The sequence below is a fragment of the Doryrhamphus excisus genome, chromosome 4 (assembly GCF_030265055.1).
Source record: "Doryrhamphus excisus isolate RoL2022-K1 chromosome 4, RoL_Dexc_1.0, whole genome shotgun sequence".
Classification (NCBI taxonomy): domain Eukaryota; kingdom Metazoa; phylum Chordata; class Actinopteri; order Syngnathiformes; family Syngnathidae; genus Doryrhamphus; species Doryrhamphus excisus.
Genome location: NC_080469.1, coordinates 10407721 through 10428501, shown reverse-complemented (window position 1 = coordinate 10428501; position 20781 = coordinate 10407721). Strand labels below are relative to the sequence as shown.

The window sequence follows — 20781 nt, the reverse complement described above, 5'->3', positions numbered from 1 at the left end:
AATAACTTGAAGCTTTTGAATTTTATTGTTTTGTTTAAAAATATATATATTACTATTGATTTGTTTGTTATTGTCCATCCATTTTCTATACCCTTATCCATTTTATGGTCGCAGGGGTGAGCCTATCCCAGCTGACTTCCGGCGAGAGGCAGGGTACATCCTGTAATGCTGGCCAGCCAATCACAATTACTGTGCAGCGTATCCAAAATGTTTGTTTTTTATTTTTATTTTTATTTTTTCAAATGATGAAATTTGGCCTATTGGCTTTTCCGTCGAAAGGTGGAGTTGTCACGTGACTTGTGACAGTGACGTCACAGTTCCTGGAACAAACAAAACAAATGACAGCTGAACGGCAAGCGAGGCTACCATCGCATGTCACCCGGTTAAATGACGGGTTTTCTTATTTATGTGACATGAGAAGCGAAACGGAGACGTTCAAGCCGCTGTTAGTTGTATTAAATCGGTGGAAACTGCGCGACTTGCAAAAAAATCATCTACCCATTAGCTATAGCTTAGCCTTGCGTCATTAATATGTGTCCGTTCCATTTGGTTTACGATAATACAGTTTGTCTACACTGTGAAGTAGACACTCCTTAAACTGCGTTGTTAGTTGTCGCCAACAAGCTTTCGATACATTGTTTTGTTTACTGGCGGTGTCGGTGTTTATCTTGACAACACAGCTTGCTACTTGCTGCTTATCACAAGGAATAACTTGTTTGCTCCTTTGACTGATAGGTTGTTATTGATCGTATATACATAAAGTACTGTAGAGACTGCTTACATTAGTAAAGCTTTCTCCGGGAGGGATGTGATGTGAGTGCAGATCTAAAGATGGAGGCTGTGCGACAGAAGAAGTCCAAGGCAAAAGTCAGTGGGAAGGTGAATAGTGCACGTCTTTTAATATATGCTTGTTTCCTGTATATTTTGTTATTGAGGTCATGCAAAAAATAGGCCATCAGGCAATACAATACAATTATTTGGTTGTGCTGATTGTCTTGCACAGACTCGTCATGTATTGTCATGTAAATATATTATGGTAATTTCCTTCCAATATATTATTGGTTTTGTCAGGTGGTCAGAAAGCAGAGAACGACAGAAGACAGGAGGACTACTGCCCCTTCACTCGTTTGTGATGAGGCTTCCACATCTGAATTTACCAGCATCCCTCTCAGCCTGCCACATCAGGAGAAGTGTGACCCTGCTGACCCCCCAGAGACTTTGCCTGTAGAGTCACACCAGACCTTCCTATCACAGGCATCATCAACAGCAGCGTTAAGTGAGACTTTGCAGTCCGCTCTATATTTGCCACGGACATCACAAGCCACAGTGCAACAAGCAGAGTCAACACAGAAGGAAGAAACTGATGGTGCCGTATTGCTCGCTCAGCTACAGGGTGCATCACAAGGCACCGACTTGGAAGCAGATAAATGTGTTTCAACACATTTTGACCTCAAACATGTCCCAAGTGCTCCGTCACTGTATCCATCTGTCCCAGTTCTGGAGGAGGGATCCATGATAGAACTTCACAGAGAAGCTGTGAGCACTTGTGGCAAAGGACCAGCAGTTTTGCCACTGGTTGAGCATGAAACTTCTCCCCCGAGTCTGCAGCCTCTGGAGTCTGTAGCTGAACTTTCCAGGAATAAACTCTACCCCGAATTACCAAGGCCGGCAACAGATATTCAGGTAATTAATCATGTACCGTGTCACTATTTAGTGGCTATATTCTAGTTCATTTTTCATTTGACATTGCTGAATGATTTTTATTTCCGAAATGAAGCTGCTGGTATTAAGGTTTTTGTAAGACCTACAATTAGGTATAATTTACCCAGATAGACCAAGAACAAAAAGTTGGGTAAATCCATTGTTTTTGGTGAAAATGTTCTGTGACGACTTTTTTACTTGAAACATCTAATGAGATTCAATGCAAGAACTTTAGAAGAATGTCTGCCTTTATAATAGAATGTATATTATATATACAAAGTTACAAAATAAAAAAATTCTATAGCCCTTTTTATTCTGGAATAATACAATAGCCTTTTTTTGTTTGATAGTAAGATTTTTAAGATGTTATCAAATATTTGATCGCTATTAATTAATGTGATATTATATACACTTATAGAGTATTCCATTAATGGTAATTACCCACCTCATATACTTTCTTCTGCAGCCATTCTCCCTGGAGCAACTGAGTGTTTGGGAGCCTGGTGAAGGACTGCGGGCTTGGCTAGAAGGCGTTGAATTATGTGCGGCACAGTTCTGTGCTCTGGCTCGACAGGAAAACCACGAATTAGCAGAACTTCTGCAGAACTACTGGCGCTGTCGCAGACAGCTGACCCAATCTCACACACAGCTACACACACAGTCCTCTGACTGCAAAAGTACTCAAAATCGTCTGTGGAGCTTCAGAGATGAACAGTTAACACTCCAGGTTCAGCGTTTTATAAACCACAACCAGCACACATTTGCAGCACATCTATTGACATAAATAATAAACTGCAAATGTCTTTGAATTTTTCTCCTCAAGGGTGTGTGTGCAGATCAGTCCAAAGTGTGTGGGTACCATCGCTTTCAGCAGGCAGAGTTCAGTCAGGGTGTACTGGCTGAGCTAAGCAGGTTGTTTGAAGTTCGCAGCGAGCTGCTCCATCAAAAAGTGGCACTGCATGCATACACTGCTTTACTGTCACGCCTCCAGGTGGAGTCATACTTGTACCACCTATTAAAAGGTAATTATCGACTTTTCCTTCTGTATGTAACAAATATTTGGCTCCCAAGCATTGCATATCCATTTGCTTTTGTAAATGTATGTGCGCAGATTGTTCTGCAAGCCAGTCCCGTTCCCTTCAACCTCTTAAAGAGGCTATCAGTGTCCTCTTTAGCTTCACACGAAGAGTCCTTGATGACACACAGTTCCAGACAGACATCCACCACTGGCTGGAAAGACTGGTAATACACACATACTCACCTCGTGTTTGTTCAAACCTCACGACACTGGCCGTATTTGTCATTTTGTTTTGTTCTGCAGGTGGCAGTGCTGCTGCATGTTGGTGGATCAGGAGAACACCTGTACCTGCTGTGTCATCTGATGTGCTGTCCTGCTGGAGTGGGCAAGTGGGCTGCCCCTTTCCTTCAGGTTAGCTGAGAGAAACGTTGTCCCATGAGTCGTCATGGTGGAGATTATGACCTTTTTTCATCTGCTCAGATCCAAGTTTTGAGGAACACTTGTGGTGTGCAGGACTTCATGCAAGCTCTTGCAGTTCTAATGTCACCTGCTCGGTAATGAAATTCACTCACTGGCCACAACATTAGGTCCACCCGAACAACCCAATTACATGTAAACCATAGGTCTTAATAATATACATGTGTTATTGCTGGATTACTCAGTTGTGGCCAATGAGTTTACTCCAACTATTTGTCTTGCTCAGGCATATAAAAAAATAATAAAAAGCACCAACAGCATCTCTGTTCTGAATGTAGACACCGTGCAGAGTTTATGGGCCATATGAAACCATGTGAGAGCCTTAATTCAACTTCATCTGGACCAGAGTCAGGCAACTGGACCCTTGTGGATGAAGGAGGAGAAGAGGTACTTATAGCTTTCCAGTAGATTAATTTAGAGAACAAACAAAAGTAACAAGATGCAGTATAAAATCAAAACTTTAGTGTCAGCAGCATGGTGGTAAATTAGGTTAGTTCGTGTTTGAATCTCAGACCAGACATCTCTGTATCTAGATTTTGTATGTTCTCCCTGTACTTGTGTGCGTTTTATCTGGGTACTATGCATTTCCTCCCACATCCCCAAAACATGCATGTTAGTTTACTTGGAGACTTTAAATTGGTCATAGGTTTGAATGGTTGTTTGTCCATAGTATGTGCCCTGTGATTGACTGGGGACCAGTCCAGTTGTACTTGGTCAACTGTAACCCAGAATAGGATAACTCATAGAATATTATTCATTCATTCATTTTCTACCGCTTTTTCCTCACGAGGGTCGCAGGGGGTGCTGGAGCCTATCCCAGCTGTCTTCGGGCGAGAGGCAAGGTACACCCTGGACTGGTCGCCAGCCAATCACAGGCCATATATAGACAAACAACAATTCACACTCACATTCATACCTATGGACAATTTGGAGTCACCAATTAACCTAGCATGTTTTTGGAATGTGGGAGGAAACCGGAGTACCCACGCATGGAGAACTTGCAAACTCCACACAGAGATGGCAGAGGGTGGAATTGAACCCTGGTCTCCTAGCTGTGAGGTCTGCACGCTAACCACTAGAGCGCCGTGCCGCCCCGTAGAATATTATAATGTAGATAATAGATTATTTTACAGTAATGTGAAAACTGCACTGCATCATTGAGTTTACATGTTACTGATAGTTTTTGTTACTGCTCTAGGACATCTTGTCTTTTACTTAACTGATGGCAATGGCATTAGCTGAACAGTTTGTAAATGTTGTAAAAAGCTATCTTCATACTGAAAAGGTTGGTGATGTTAAGATGAAGTTTCACATAACAAAATGTTCCAGTCTTTGTTCCAATCAGCTGAGTCACACAGCACTTTGGTATTAAAATATAAACAGTGTGCTAAATGAACACCTATTTAAGTATAAGTTTGTTGATTTATTATCTGCATTGTTAAGAAGCGTACGTCTGACAGGCTGTTGTCTTTTCTAGGACGAGGATCCACAGAGCAGTTGGTCGCTGCTGTGTGAGGATGACCTCATCTCCTTTATTACCCAGTTCCCTTTCCAACAGCTCTATTCACACATGCTGGGGATGAGCATACAAGGTGAATGTGTACGCCTTTACAGCTCTTTTGGCTTGTAAAGTTGTAATTGAGTGAACTGACTGAACAATTTGTTTTCAGGTGTCTATGAGCCTCTGGGGTACTCTAGTCAAAAGATGATGCGTGTTTTTGCATTTGCATCCTCACTCATTGAAGTTCTCGCCCTTGGCTTACAAACATACAACAGAGCCCGATATAGACAACTAGTGAAACGAATAGGACACATCATACGGTTGGTGCACCGACTGGATCATCCACAGTTAAGACACACACATTTGAATCATATCCTTTTCCATCTCTTGCAGGATGACAGTGTGTTATGTCAGTGACCACTGGGCCCAGTACGTGAGTGTGATTGGCTCCAGTGAGTCTAGCTCTCACGTACATACTTTGTCTCTGGAAAAGCTTCAGGTTGAATACGATCATCTCTTCTTCAGGGCTGTTCTGCATGTTCTCAGAAACAAGAGGTGTGATGCTATTCTCTAGATGTAGAGATAAAAAACAAGCATTTTATATTTTTATGTTCTCTGTCATAGGTTGGGAATTTGGTTGTTTATGACTGAAATGCCATACGGGACCCTGTCCAGCTCCATGCTATGGAGGATTCTTTATGTGATGCAATGTGCAGAAACAGCAGGACTAGAAGCTCTTGGTACTGCTAATGACACTCAGTCCTGCATTCAGGCTCTTAGGGGTAAACAGAGTTCACTTCATTTCTGGGGCACCTCTTCTGTACTAAATGCAGCAGTGAATGTCACTCTGATCTTTTTTACCATCTTCATTACAGAACCAGAGCACCAAGAGAGATTTGAGCTGTGGTTGTGTGAAGTGAACAGCTCTGATGGTATCTCCCTCCTCACCGCACTAGCACACATGGCCACACCCACTCAATACTCCGATCCTGCCTTTGTCACGACCATCACGCTGCTGATTTATCAGGTGTGACAGGAAGTTGGAATGGAATGGAATGGCCTTTATTGTCATTATACAAGATGTGCAACGAGATTGGAGAGCTTCTCCTTTCAGTGCAGTAGTCAAGTTAAAAAAAGTATATAAAATTAGAGTAAAAAAGATTTCAAAAGAAAATTTAACAAGATATATACACATAGTAATAATGACTGGTGTATACAGATGAGTAAAGTCACAAATGAGTGTATTGTATTGGGTTGTTAAATAAATAAATATGATTGAGGTAGTAACAGAGGCAGTGATGGAAATATTGTTTTTATATTATATTTGCATTATGCTAATGAACGGGTTCGTTGTATGTCTGAGTTCAGGGTGGTAATGGCTCTTGGGAAGAATTGTTTCTCAGTCTGCTTGTTTTTGCCTTGAAGTTTGTGATAACTTTAATAATTTAAAGTGGGAGGACATGGTATCATATTCACATTGGTTATCTTCAGAGACCACCTGCGAATAAACGCTAATAGACTCTAATCATGGCTGAATTATGCATTGTCCACTGTTAACATCTTCCTACAGGTGTCTTACGTGAGTGTGACTACTAGAGAAATTTACTCAAAAGTTGGAAGAGAGTTGTTGGCTACCATAGCAACAGCCCATCCTTACATTATCTCAGTGCTCCTGGACAGACTGAGAGAGACTATCCAAGCTGTTGGCATGGTTAGTTCTGTTTTGACCTGAAGTTTACCTTGAGCAAAGTGCCATACTACTACTCATGCGTTTCTTTTTTTGCCAAGGTGGCGCTCTACTTGTGCAAAGAGCTGCCTCTCAGTCTGTGGCGTCCGCAACCAGAAGAAATATGCGTGATCGGAGGTTGGCTACTCCAGCATCCTCTAGCTGCTGTGGAGAATCGTCTGGCATGTGTTATACTGGAGGGTCTCAACTGGGGATACTCACAGGTATCCAATGTGCAATGTTCTTCCTATTGTTTCTGAAACATTTTTGTTTTGAAATGAAAAAGCCTGCTTGGTCCCCCAGGATGGCTCTTTGGCCCTGTCATCATTGCTCCACAGTGAGGTGGCTCTGCTGGTGGCTGAGGCCTTTCAAAAATATCTGACTGACAAACCATACAGTGGCCTCATTTCAGAGGGAATTAAACAGGTCACACATAGTCACAGACATCTACCGTCCTACATTTTGATAGCATCACTGAAACCTCTCTCCTTCCCCCAGGTGTCTTACCTTGCCAGTGTCCTTCGGTTAGGTGTATCACCTGAAGCATCATTCAGCCAATGGGCTTGGCAGCTGTTGCTAAGGCTAAAGCTCCATGCCAATGCTCAGAACCCAAAAGGAGCGTGGTCAGTCCAGTGTCCAGTGTCCAGCCCACCTGCAGAACTTACACACTCTCCCAGCATGCACTCTGTTCTTCGGGCTGTCAAAGCAGGCATCCCTATTGGAGCATACCTATCGATTGCCATGACAACAGTGGGACATAGGTTTGTACATGCACTCATGATGATCATTTGGTAAATACAATGCAAAGATGAGGTTAAACTGTTTGTGTTTTTTTTATCAGCCTGGAGCACTTTTGCACTGATGGAATCAGCTTTTTAAAGAATCTGACTCAGTCTCGTCACCTAAGAGCTACCGTACACCTACTAGACAACATTCTTCCTCAAATCTACCCACTCAGTTTTTATCTTCTCAACAACTCTCAGTAAATAAGATACATCCTTTTGCTGCAAATGCGTCTGAAAAGGTGCCTGAACATTCCTGAAAATCTTGTCTTTTTTTCTGTTCATTCAAGGTTTGTCAACTGCATTCAGTTATTTTTGCAGTACGACAGTGTGTGTCCTCAAGGTGTTACACAGCAGGTCACACACCGGGTAGCACCCCTCCTCACCGGAACCACATATGGAGACAATGTTCGACTGCTGAACAGTGTCATTCAGGTAACTCTCTAAAATATTGGTAGCCATGAAATGTCAATTAAGGGAGTTTTTATTGTATAATGTTTGAACAATTTACAGAGGAACGGTTTCCAATACACTTTTTCCAGTGCTATCATAAATCTGTGAATCTCATAAATATTTTAGTAGAATCAGTGATACCACTTTTGCACACATAATATGTATTGTGCGTATTGTTTCTGAATAAACTGGTAAGGTAGTAAAATTAAAAGCCCCAAGTGCTCTTCTCTAGTAGATGTGTCAGACGGACAGCACCTTAAGTCCACACGCAATGTCATTCCCCTCCTGGTCAAGCTTGACCAAGTCCCCCATAAACATGGCACACACATCATAGTGGCATTACAAGCAAATAGCACTGACACAATGTGCCATTACACTATTTTCTTTGGCGAAGACCCAGTGACACGCTAGTTGGGAATCACTGTACTAAAGCCAATCATAAACCTGTTTTTCTTTTAGAGCCATGTGTTGGAGAGTTCACAGCCTGGCTGTGTTGGTGCTGCGGCAGTGCTGGAATTTTGGGTGGGGATTTTGACACAGCAGAACTTGTGGTACCGGGACAAAACAGTCCTGTTCCTCATGGATCAGATTTGCTGTGCTGCATTCACACACCATCAGGAGGATTGTATGCACAAACTCCTCTACCAACAACATAAGGTATTCTGATGTTGACTTTCTACTTTCTACAAATGAGAGACCGTTGGTCATGATATATCTTGTATGGGTGATGCAGAATGCTTTGGGATACCACGGAGACAGAGGTCTGCTCTCCTCTCTGGTAGGCTGGATTGCTGGACACGCCACACCCTCCTTCATTGAGGGCCAATCACTGAGTACAGAAGTAAGGATTCAGCAAACTCAACAGTTGGTACGAGAACTATTGCTCACACTTGTTTACAGGATGAATTGTTGCTAGGTTTGGTTTGCCTGGGTGGTGCTTAATATGGAGAGCACGTTTGAGGACGACTCTCAACTCAGACGCTGTGTTGAACACGAGCTACTGTCTGAGCCCAATATCTCTCCAGAACAAGCCTTAAAGGTACAAATATAATTCATTACATCCAAATGAATATATAACTTTAACAAAGAGGTTTATGTAATGTCTCTGTGTGAGTCAGAGGGCACAGCAGAGGCTGAAGTTGCCAGTCACGCCGTCTCTACAACGGCTGCAAGTGTATCGCTGGGCTTGGCAGGCATTAGCCACGCCCCCTGACCACCCTCTTATTCCACTGGTTTGGCAGAAGTTCCTACAGCTCTACCTCAGGCAGCCTGGTCCTGATTATGGGTATGATGTAAAGATCTTCTGCTATATAAAGCCAAGTTGTCAACAAGCGGTTCAGTTTGGAACAGTAAACCAAAGCATTGATTTTCCATCAGTGTTTTTATAGATAAATAATGGGACATCCCACAGCCCAATAGGGTACCCACCAGGGAATTAAATAAATGTTTCTCTAAAATATGTTCTTCCCATTGTATTTCAGTCATTGCATTGCAGTATAGTACTAGTATGGTGCATTGGACTCTGGACATTAAAAAGCTTACTAGAATTTAAGAAACAGAATTTAAGAAATCACAGTTTGCATGTGAAAACACAGATTTTTTTCCAATGCATTATCTAACAGACTGGCTGCAGGTGGCTGCATTGGCCGACGGTTCTTCCAGGCTTCTTCCCAGGCAAATTTACTTCGAGACCTGAGGCAGAGAATACAAGAAGTGTCTGACTTCCACCATACTGCTAGCCAGGCGCTGAGGGTGCCCCCGCCACATTCACCTTCAGCAGACAGTCTGTGCAATCAGACTCCGGGAAACCCCTGTCACCCCTGCCTTACCTCTCCTCAGCTGCACACAGAGCTGGTCAGGTAGGGTTACTTACAATGCTATGAGAGCAAAAGAGTGTCAATTATTACAGAGAGTTAACTGAAATAACAGATGACTCATTGCCTTACAGGTTGTTTGGTGTTTTTGCTGTGTGGTTGGATGATGAAACACTGCAGAAGCAGGAGGTTTACCTTCCCTCTCTTCCTCCTGAGTATGAGCCCCACAGACTTGCACAGGTTATGCAGCAGCAACAGGTATGTGCGTGATACCTCCGAATAAAACATTTTACTTTGAAAAATTGAATGCATTCTGCTTTAGGAACTGTGGCTGGAGTATGTGAACTATGAGCGGCTGCAGTATGACAGGAAGGAGGTTCTGTCTCTGTGGGAGAAGGTGCAGAGCGAGCCATCTTTTCTCCAAGCACATAACCCCAGCTTCACAGACTACACCAGCCTCAGCAATGGTAAAAAAAACAAACATTGTCTGTGTTAATTAAAGTAAAGTATCAGTTGGTAAAATATCAGCTGGTATGTGGGTGCAGCTAAAAAAATTACTTATTCTATAATGACTTGAAAACAAAAAAGGATCAACAAATCCTTATCTGATTTGATTTGAATACTGTATAAGATTTTCTGTGAAAACCTTCAGTTACACAATCAGATTAATTGGGCCTTGGCAAGCATTCTCACCATGCATATCAGATGTTGTCCATTGTAAAAGTTCCAATACCCATGTCAGTTGGACTGGTGAATAAGTGATGGTCCAAGTGAACAAGTCAATATCTAAAACTTTCAAAAGAAGGCTGCACACAAGCAAACAAAAGAAATGTTTTCTGGAAGGGGTCATTATGGTATCATGTGTATCCGAAGGTTATGTTAAGGTTATAAGACAAGGTCTTTTTGTCGACAGCAAAGGAACGTATCCTGTCCAACCTGCAGAAGCATCCAGTGCCACAACCAGCTCCAGACATCCAACACCTAAAAATCCCCGTCCCTGAAGTCCCCAATGTCTGCCTCTCTGACTCTAAGGCTGCTGCAGAACTACTGGCGCAGGACCTCAACATCCTGCAGGACCAAGCCAGGTACTCTTATTCAGCCGTGTAATAGCACAGTATATGCATGTGTGTAGTGTGAAGACACTCAAAAGAAAATATGTGACAGGGTTGCAGTATCAAGAGAAGCCCAGCAGGTGGCGATGGAACAGGAGCTTTTGGAGAGTCTTCCTCTGCTTTACAAGAACAGACCTGAACAAGTAACCATGACCCTGGAATGTAAAGGGAGGGGAGGGCAGCCATGCCAGGGTCCCGCTAACATCACAGTTACAGTAAGAGCACTGTCACTGCACAGAAAACACATTTTCTGATACCCTGTTTTTCCTATAAATTGTTCACCTGTGTCTGTGTGTGCGTTAATTGTGCAGTGTGAGAGTATCCAGAGACAGGAGGCAGTACAGACTCAGATAACGTCACTGCGTAGGGACATCAAGAATCTTCAAACTGATGCCATGGCTCCTCCTGCTCAAAGCCTGGCTCAGGCTGCTGTCCACACAGAGAACTTTATCACGTCAGTATAACCTAATTTGAGTAGAAACATTAACACAACTGTGTACTAAGATTTTAATAATAGTGTGATGTTTTGTTTGTCATTATTGTGTACAGGGCTCTGGTGAATCTGTACAAATCACAGAAGTCCCCATCAGTGCAGCATGTTGGCGTGTCAGCCTTCTATCAGGTGGTCTCCTTTGTATGTGAAGACACACTTCGACATCCACCGACACGCCAGTACCTCACCTCGTGTGTGGAGATACTGGGACAGGTACACACACATGCAAGTTGTTGAAACCTTTCCTACAGTGTATAATAATAATGAACACATCATACACTACTTTCAGTAGCACATCCTCCTACTAAGGTCACACAATCAGACTGCTCCTGCATTCCTGAATTATGATATTAGTCACTGAAGTAGTGCAAATAAAAAAGAGAGAAATTAATTAATTGGTTCGTCTTTAGTTCATCCATCCACAAAGTTTCATAGTCCAACATTATACAGTACTTACTATCAAAAAACAGTGATTCAAACAGGTCTTCTCATTTCATATCAAGGTGTTCATCCAGGGTAATGCTGAAGAGTGCAGCCGTGTCCTGAAGACCATCCTGGAGCACAGACGTCTTTGCCCTCTCATTTCTTCTTTTTTCACACCCAACGCAGCCCCAACCCAGCTCGTCTTCCTTTACCAAGACGTGGTGACGTCCCTACATCTTGATTGTGCAGACGTCATTTTCATGCTTCTCACTAAGGTCAGTCCAGTTTCTGACTAATTAAGATCAAGTACACATATAACACATGAACTCTTGCATCTGTTGCAGTTTGATTTGTCCGCCTGGCTGAACGAAGCCCAACCTGTGTTCTCTGAGAGGGCCCGTTTACTTGAGTTAGTCCATGGAGGTCTCTGTGTCTGTGGCCCAGATCCCGAATCAGAACTTCTCACCCCTTTTCACCTTTTCACCAAACACTGGACTTGGCTTCTACGCCACCATTTTCCTGACCACTACAGTGACTGCCTGCGTCTGCTTATGACCAGTAAGTGCGTCATGCTTAGTCATCAAATGAAAATAAAGACAGCATTCAACTGTTTATGTCTGTCAGCCAATATTGAATTCAAGCGCTGCCAACAAGAAAATTAAGATGATAAGTGACTCATACTAAGCTACAGACTTTTTCGTTTATATCTGTTATCCTTTATTTGCATACTAATGCTTTGGAGTTGACATTCAGACAAAACACATATTAATAATTCATTTTGAAGGACTGCCATTCACTCATTGTTCACTTTTACAAAACAAATATGTGTAATACATTTGCATAAATAAGAAGGATTTCAGTTGTACAGTATATTTGTTTAATTTGCCTAAATTAAATTTGATACCGTGTTTAATGTAACTGTCAGGAACAGATGACGAGGTGGCCTATGTGGTGAATGATGCGCAAGGTGGCCTGGATGCGCAGTCCAGTCCTGCGCATTTAAAGGCAATGCGAGGCATTCATTTGATTGGTTAAGATTACACTCGGCTTTGTTAAACCCTTCTCTCCTCCCTCTTTGCCACTTGCGCCGGTGGAAGGTATGGAGGCGTGGATGCGCAGCGCTGCGCCAGACTGTGCTGCTCACAAAATTTGCAAAGTGCACTGGCCACACCCCATTGGTCCACAAAATTAGAACCCTGAGTGTGTAGGAGTGGTTCTGAAACATTTCTCAACATCACCAGGTTCGTCAAACCAGTTGCTAAGTCCTGAATGCTGGAAGGTGACTCTTCGAGTGTTAGGCTGCTCTCCTCCATCTCGCAGCATCAAGAACAAAAGCGAACAAGCCGTTAGCACTTTTGAAGTATCTGGACGTATACCAACATCCCCAGCATCTGCCCACCGCTCTTCCATCAGCCTCTCTCCTCAGCAGGTAACCTCTGAAATCTGACCGTGTCTTACACTGCTAATAAGATCCAATCCAATAAACAATAACAATATTAGCTAGATTGTAATAATAATAATGATATTAATGTGGCGGCAGTGGCTAAGAGGGTAGAGCAGGTTGTCCAGAAATCATAGTGATTTGGAACAGCGGCAACAGTTGTACTGTACTGTAATCCACTTTGAGTATCTTGAAAAATATATAAAATTCAATCCATTAATGATTGCAGCTTTTGTTTCCACTCTTCGACACAAAGTTTAAAATGAGGATTTGCAAGTCAGTTGTTGCCCCTAACAGGTGGATGAGACCATAGACTGGCTTAGTGATTACTTCCTGCGGAGTCGTCTCAGCAAGCCTGACCTGCGCAGCTTTGGCCTGTACTCTGCCTGGTCTCCTTACATCAGTGAGGTTGTTTCCTTCTGCGACCATTTAATCGGCTCTCTAATCAGCGTGTCACTGAGCAGCTGTGCCCGAGAGTCTGTGGGCAGCAGTAAAGTCATGAAAGGTAAATGTCACAATGGATTCAACACAACTTTTGAAACTCGTATGTCATAACATAATTCTGACATTCTCACAGCGCTTCATGGCTTGCACAGTAAGATTGGGAAATTGTTCAAGCCTTGGATATTTCCGCTGGACACTGAAGATGGAAGGTACGTTAGGTTATTCATTCATTCATTCATTTTCTACCGCTTTTCCTCACGAGGGTCATGGGGGGTGCTGGAGCCTATCCCAGCTGTCTTCGGGCGCGGGGTACACCCTGGACTGGTCGCCAGCCAATCACAGGGCACATATAAACAAACAACCATTCACACTCACATTCATACCTATGGACAATTTGGAGTGGCCAATTAACCTAGCATGTTTTTGGAATGTGGGAGGAAACCGGAGTACCCGGAGAAAACCCACGCATGCACGGGAAGAACATGCAAACTCCACACAGAGATGGCCGAGGGTGGAATTGAACCCTGGTCTCCTAGCTGTGAGGTCTGCGCGCTAACCACTAGACCGCCGTGCCGCCACGTTGGGTTATAATGAGCCAAATTGTACACTTCACTTCAGCTTCCCATGAAAATATAAATGGTAAACCTTGATCAAGTCGATCATTTACTTTATCACCTATCCCTTGCAGAGTCTCGCCAATTTATTAAGCAGACATAGTAGATCAAACAAGTCCTGTATTACTTTAGCATTGAAATAAATTAGTAATATCATGTGATCACATATTAAAAAATAAATGTTGAAAATGCACTTTTTTAATTATCACTGCAGTAAGTGCTTCCCGTGGCTGGAGACCGATGCAAGTGTGGCAGGATGTCTGGTTGAACTCTACGCTCAAATAAATGACACACTGCACCAGAGATCCAAAGGTACACTCCGAGTCACTGTGTTCTTCTATTTATATTTGTTGTGTGGGATATCTAACTGTACTTGCGTGTGTGCACATACATTGCAGACCGCCTACTCCCCGATCAGAGAGGTGCTCTGTGGCTCTGTATGATGCAGTACTGTGAAAACTGCACCTCTCCGCGGACACCGGAGTACCTGTTGTACCTGCACCACACTCATCTCCGCAGCCTGCCATGGAGACATTTACATCCTGACACTCAGCTTATGGAGCAGCTCTTTAATGTCAGTCCCTATGCTATAGTTGTGTATATTGACCTTGACATGAATGGAAAACTAAACCAAACTAACCTGACCCCAAAGGTGTTACTCAAATTTGTGATTTTTTTCCTTCCCTATGCAGGTGGAGAGAGGAAGTCCAAAGAGCTGTTTCCTGTTCATGGGAGAGGTGTTATGTGAGGTTAACTGGGTCAGCGTCCTCAGCGACCACATACACTCTCTTCCAGCATCCATAGCAGGCCCACCTCAGTCCACTGTAGATCCTCAGAAGAAGGAATCACACACCATTCTGGTCTATTTGTTATACATGCTGGTATTTCTGGCAAAAGAGGAGCAGCTCCTCAGCCAACAGGTGATTAGCAGCTCTTTTTTTTGTAACCCTTTTACGTCTCATGACTTTATAAAGCTCCACTTTTCTTCCTCTTCACCTAGGACTCCCCTCTTCTCAGTCTATTGGTCCAGTGCACATCCCTGCCTTGGCACCAGATGGACCTGTCGTCATACCAAGGGGTTCTGGCATATGTCAGCACGCACTACACTCCCTCCCTGCTGCTTAGCACCGATTCAGCATCCCAGTTGTTGCTGAAATCACTCCGTAATGCTGCTGGCCTCCATCCTTGTCCTAATGAAGCAGCTCACATGGTGAAACACTGTGTTATAATTACTTCTATAAATTATTGATTAGTGTTACAGTGTAATACAATATAATATAACATTTAGAGTGCATCAGTAGTCTATGTGTTGCTTGGAAACGCTCTCACACACTTCATTAAGTACATTCATTCATTTATTTTCTACCGCTTTTTCCTCACGAGGGTCGCGGGGGTGCTGGAGCCTATCCCAGCTGTCTTCGCGCGTGAGGCGGGGTACACCCTGGACTGGTCCCCAGCCAATCACAGGGCACATATAGACAAACAACCATTCACACTCACATTCATACCTATGGACAATTTGGAGTCGCCAATTAACCTAGCATGTTTTTGGAATGTGGGAGGAAACCGGAGTACCCGGAAAAAAACCCACGCATGCACGGGGAGAACATGCAAACTCCACACAGAGATGGCCGAGGGTGGAATTGAACGCGCTAACCACTAGACCGCCATACCGCCCTCATTAAGTACATTGCAGTCCAAAACAGGGGTGACCATAGTGCAGACCGCAGCTGTTTTTTATTGGCCCGTGGTACATTATAGAAATAGAATTTAACAATAATATAGAAGATGGATGGATAGAAAAAGCTGAAAATATGAAGTTGAAATATTTATGAAAAAAGCACATATTTTACAGGTGTAATGTTGTATATACTTTATATTATACATATATACTCTAGTAATGTTCACTAGTGTACCTCCGTATCTAAAGAACTTGGTGTTGTGTGTGCCAGGATGGGACGCTGAAGGCTGCTGCATACGTGTCCTGGTGTGTGCAGTTTTTGGCGACTCTTGAGCAAGCTGGCAGCATCAGTGTGAACACGTTGGAGACACAGCTGGAGATGCTGTTGGAGAGCATCATCACATTCAGCCCACCAGGTAAGCTCATTTCAAACAGCTTCATCACACATCACTAGTCAAGTCTTCGATCACCATCTGGCTCCTCTACAGAGACAGGTTTGGAACAGAGGCACATGGCTTTCAGCAGCCTCTTCAGTGGTGCGCTAGCTCTGCTGAATGCAGTCAGCGTCTCAACGGGAGAGGCCCTCGCAGCTCAGGTCATTACCTGGCTGGACAGGAAAGGGAGGGGCTTTCCTATTTTGCCTCTGCTCACAGCTTGCTCCCGCTGTCTGGCCTCAGTTCGCCACATGACACGCATCATGGAGGCGTGCATTACAGCCCACTTTAACCACGGTAACTGTTACTTTCCACACAGTCCTCTGAATTCTAAGTTTCATTCTTCTGTTTTCTTAATGTAATATCATGTGTTACTGCTCAGCTGAAGAGGAATGTGTAGGCTGGGGTCCTGTGTTGGCATCACTGCAAGTGCCCGAGCTCACAGTGGAAGACTTCCTGTCTGAGAGCCAATCAGGATGCAGCTTCCTCACACTCTATGCCTTCATCCTGCAGCGCCTTAACTCTGAACACACAGCAACCAATGAGAGGAGGACGCTAGCACTCATCAACACGTGGACCAATCAGGTTTTCCCTAGGTTTGTTTTTCAATGCTTTCAATGTGATTTTTTTTTAACCTACTCATTCTGTAGTTTGGGCGGCACGGTGGTCTAGGGGTTAGCGCGCAGACCTCACAGCTAGAAGACCAGGGTTCAATCCCACCCTCGGGCATCTCTGTGTGGAGTTTGCATGTTCTCCCCGTGCATGCGTGGGTTTTCTCCGGGTACTCCGGTTTCCTCCCACATTCCAAAAACATGCTAGGTTAATTGGCGACTCCAAATTGTCCATAGGTATGAATGTGAGTGTGAATGGTTGTTTGTCTATATGTGCCCTGTGATTGGCTGGCGACCAGCCTAGGGTGTACCCTGCCTTACGCCCGAAGACAGCTGGGATAGGCTCCAGCACCCCCGCGACCCTCGTGAGGAAAAGCGGTAGAAAATGAATGAATGAATTCTGTAGTTTGATCACTTGGGGTTGGTGTATTTTTTGGGGCAATGTCAATCCAGGTTCTGAAAGAGAATCCCAGTGCATCACTTAAGAGGATATATTTTGTTTGTGTGTGTCCAGTGGACCCAGTGATGAAGCCAAGCTGTTTCTGTGGTGGCACAAAGCACTGAATCTAGCAGTGGAGCAGCTGCAGCCTCAGGGGGGCCACAGCGAGTTATCAGGAGTGGTCACAGGTCTGCTGAAGTTGCAAACCAGGCTGCTTCAACTGGGAGAAGAAAGGCTCAACTCTGGACTTCTAGGGGCCATTGGTCTCGGGAAGAAGTCCCCCGTTTCAAACAAGTATGTCCACCAGTTGCTTGTTATATCTATTGTATTTTTAAGCTTTATGTGGTGTAGAGCAGCATTCAATGGGTATTGTGTTTCTAGATTCAGGGTGGTGGTTCGCAGCCTTGCAGCATTCCTCTCCATCCAGATACCGTCAGAAAGCGAACTCCGATTGCAGCCCACCGCTGACCTGCAGCTCTCTGCAAAAGCACAGCAAGTATGCACCACATCCACATCAGCTTCAATAGTTTGAAACTGTCTCCTTAACATAAACATTGTTTTTGTTTATGCAGACGTTGGGGCTGCTTGAAGCCATGCCCGGCAATAAGCAATACACGGAATTGGAGGATTCCCTGAAAAAAGCTCTTCAGTTCATCCGTTATCCAGGGCATTGTCTTAAAGATGGACCTCGACTCCTGGCTCTGCTAACCAACCTGCTTTACCCAGACCTCAGATACCTGCACGTTATACATTGACCCAATAGGATGAACCCCTGGAAAACAATGATGGAGCACAATGTTCTCACAGCTGTGACGTCACGTCTGTCAAGTGGCCTTTGTAGTGACAAACTTCTCAAGAGTTTGATGATGACTGAACCACATTTATGTCCTCTTTGCACTTTGTTTTCTCCTCTTATCATCAAGCCTTTTTACACTTTTAATGACATCCCTGGTCATCTCCATCGCGTATTTATTGCAGAATCATATCTCTGTTCTGTGTGTGGACAGGAAAATGACATAATGGCAGTTATAGAGGACATGAAGGACATGAATCATAAGCTTTTCAGAAATAAGGCGGAGAACACCACTCGGAATATGAGTGGTGCTACTTTCTCGTTATTATGAAAACATGATGGAGCCTTATTACTTCTGGCACACGGAAAGGATGGCTGCCACTCTTGAAATGATCATGTACCAGTATTATCATCTCCCACCAAATGTGCTTTTTAAGGTGTATTAAGACCAGACTGAAAAAGAAAAAAACATTTCCTAAAGGTTGGGAAATTATGTAAATAAAGTTAAAGAAAAAAAATCTACATTTTAGGAAATGTGTAATTTGCAAGTATATATAATTGAATTAAGTCAGCTGAAGATATTAAACATTACCATGAGTTTGATCATCAGTATCATTTGTCATTGTGCAAAATTCCTTTTTTTTTACAAATACTTAATCAAATTAGCTGATTAAAATATGGCAGACATCTAGAGAGAGATGCCAGCTGCTGGGTCTCCAATTGTTGCATTTGTGTGGGAATTTTGTTATTCTCCCATCAAAAAAGTTTTAATCTCTTATAAGTTTTCTTAACATGATTTTTCATAACTTTCATTATGGCCTTTATATTCCTCCTTAGCTGTTTTTTGCATGATCAGCCATGACCATGTAGTCTTCAGGCTGGTAAATCAACTTGCAGTTTGGCACTCAAAGATCCTTACAGCTCCTCTTCCGGTGTACCACACACACACACACATAAATAGCGTTATGTAATGGTCTTATATGTTCTGATTCACCTGTTTTTTCCCCATTTCCAGTCTGTGTCGTGCAGTGATTATTAAGCCTTTCTTTGTATGATGAGTCAGTGATAATAGATGAGACTAAGAACAGAACATCTCACGACTGCTGTTGGATACAAATGTTGTCAAGAGGAATGGTCGCCCTGCAGTGCAGTCATAGTGTTTAGTGAAGCCTTTCCAAAAAAGCATCCATTTGTATTCTCCAAGAGCAACATGAGAGGTGCCCAAACTGCAATTAAATACTTTTTGTGTTAAAAAAAAAAGGGATTTGTTCACGTGTCCTCATCTGACACCACTTTGGTCACTATGGTTACACAAACAGTGAATGTGAGGGAGGACGGGTTGTATTCAAGCTTGGAGGAAGGGAACGAAGTGGGGAGGGTAAATGTGCACAGACTCACGTTCCTGCCACTTTTTTACACTTGAAAAACGTCCTGTGGTGATTTGGTGTAAAGCTTCTGTCTGGCGCTCTCCTCGACCTTCTGTTCTATCGTCTCTCGGCTCAGATGGTGGAGAATATACACTGAAGCACTCTGCCATGCTGGCATACATACCATGTTCTCAGACACACACATAAAAATGAGAGAGTACTCCTGGCAGACATCACTGTCTGGCAGATCCCCGTGTCACCATGGTAACCCAGCAGCAGGTCAGGAATTGTTGTTCCTAGACTCTTGTAGCCCACAAACAAACATGTCTAGAGACATACTGCATACTTTACGTACTATACACAATTTGTCACAGGACATTTTTTATATGACATTCATTAAAAAATGCTTGGGAATTTCTGTATAGTTCATCAAAATACATAATATACTTGTGTTTTCCAACTCTGACTTATACCCATTGTTTTGTATCATGTGTCTTGAGTACTTGTGTGTGACGGACAAGTGGAGGAGGGTGGGCCTGATGACTCACGCCTAAATGAGCCTTCATTTCTCTCAAATTGACCCATCAGGGCAGTTTGTCCTGCTGAGAGCGCCTTCTTCTATACTGCATGTTAAAAAGTCACCAGTAATGACTCAGAGCTCCACGGGTGCTCGATGCTAAGTGCATTTTTAGAAAACAGTGGGCTGCTTGTTGATGTGCATCATACTATACCATGTACTGCATATGCTCACATTATTATTATTATTATTTTAGTGCACTTCTTGACACTGAAGAACAAAAGCAGGGGATGTTTTCCGATATATTATTTACACAATTCGAATATACACTGGCTTTCTGCCTGTTTGTGGGTTTTATGGCCTTCATAAGTGAAAAGTATATGCTCTATTGAAATCATCCCACTGCCATTCAATTTGTTTGCTTGCAAAAAGTATTGAGTTGATTTTCACAGTAAATCTACTCTCTGCTCCCATTCGGCCAACTCAAGACTTTTTGACAACAATTAAATAATAATAATTAATATAGGTAGAAACTTCCAATTAACTTAATCCAATCCAACTTATATTTATCTTATTTTTATTCTGAAAAATACTTTTAACTGGTTATTAATGAGATGTAGGGCTGCAAAGGGCACACAGTCAGGAAATCGGGCATATTGGGTATCTGTGTGGAGTTTACGGTTTCCTCCCACATTCCAAAAATATGCATGCATGCGTGTGAATGGTTGTTTGTCTATATGTGCCCTGTGATTGGCTGGCGACCAGTCCAGGGTGTACCCCGCCTCTTGCCCAAAGACAGCTGGGATAGGCTCCAGCATACCCGCAACCCTATTGAGAATGAGCAGCATATCCCCACCTTCCCACGCCAAAATAAAAACTTGCTAAAGTTGTTTAAAGAGACGAGGTGGCTGTTGGCTGTGTGGTGCAGTTGAGTTGTCTC

General features: G+C 43.2%; 1 protein-coding gene across 2 annotated transcripts; it reads left to right on the top strand.

Annotated features, from left to right (window-relative positions):
• Positions 1 to 295: 295 nt before the first annotated feature.
• On the top strand, positions 296 to 19217 carry epg5 (ectopic P-granules autophagy protein 5 homolog (C. elegans)). Of its 2 annotated transcripts, XM_058071209.1 has the most exons (45): positions 296 to 879; positions 1072 to 1683; positions 2168 to 2428; positions 2525 to 2723; positions 2813 to 2943; positions 3023 to 3130; positions 3200 to 3273; positions 3475 to 3583; positions 4674 to 4788; positions 4867 to 5017; positions 5091 to 5252; positions 5322 to 5479; positions 5573 to 5724; positions 6268 to 6408; positions 6486 to 6647; positions 6727 to 6849; positions 6922 to 7184; positions 7265 to 7405; positions 7496 to 7640; positions 8118 to 8315; positions 8392 to 8499; positions 8575 to 8697; positions 8777 to 8943; positions 9281 to 9517; positions 9607 to 9730; positions 9795 to 9939; positions 10386 to 10557; positions 10637 to 10799; positions 10896 to 11038; positions 11134 to 11290; positions 11581 to 11775; positions 11845 to 12058; positions 12742 to 12929; positions 13239 to 13446; positions 13519 to 13594; positions 14214 to 14311; positions 14398 to 14573; positions 14692 to 14919; positions 15000 to 15209; positions 15952 to 16096; positions 16169 to 16411; positions 16497 to 16710; positions 17240 to 17458; positions 17546 to 17660; positions 17737 to 19217. In XM_058071209.1, exons 1-45 carry the CDS (start codon positions 832 to 834, stop codon positions 17917 to 17919), a joined length of 7704 nt encoding a protein of 2567 aa, XP_057927192.1. In that variant the 5' UTR covers positions 296 to 831; the 3' UTR covers positions 17920 to 19217. The 2 variants fall into 2 exon arrangements, with proteins under 2 accessions (XP_057927192.1, XP_057927191.1); XM_058071208.1 differs by having other exon boundaries at positions 5322 to 5724.
• Positions 19218 to 20781: the final 1564 nt, after the last annotated feature.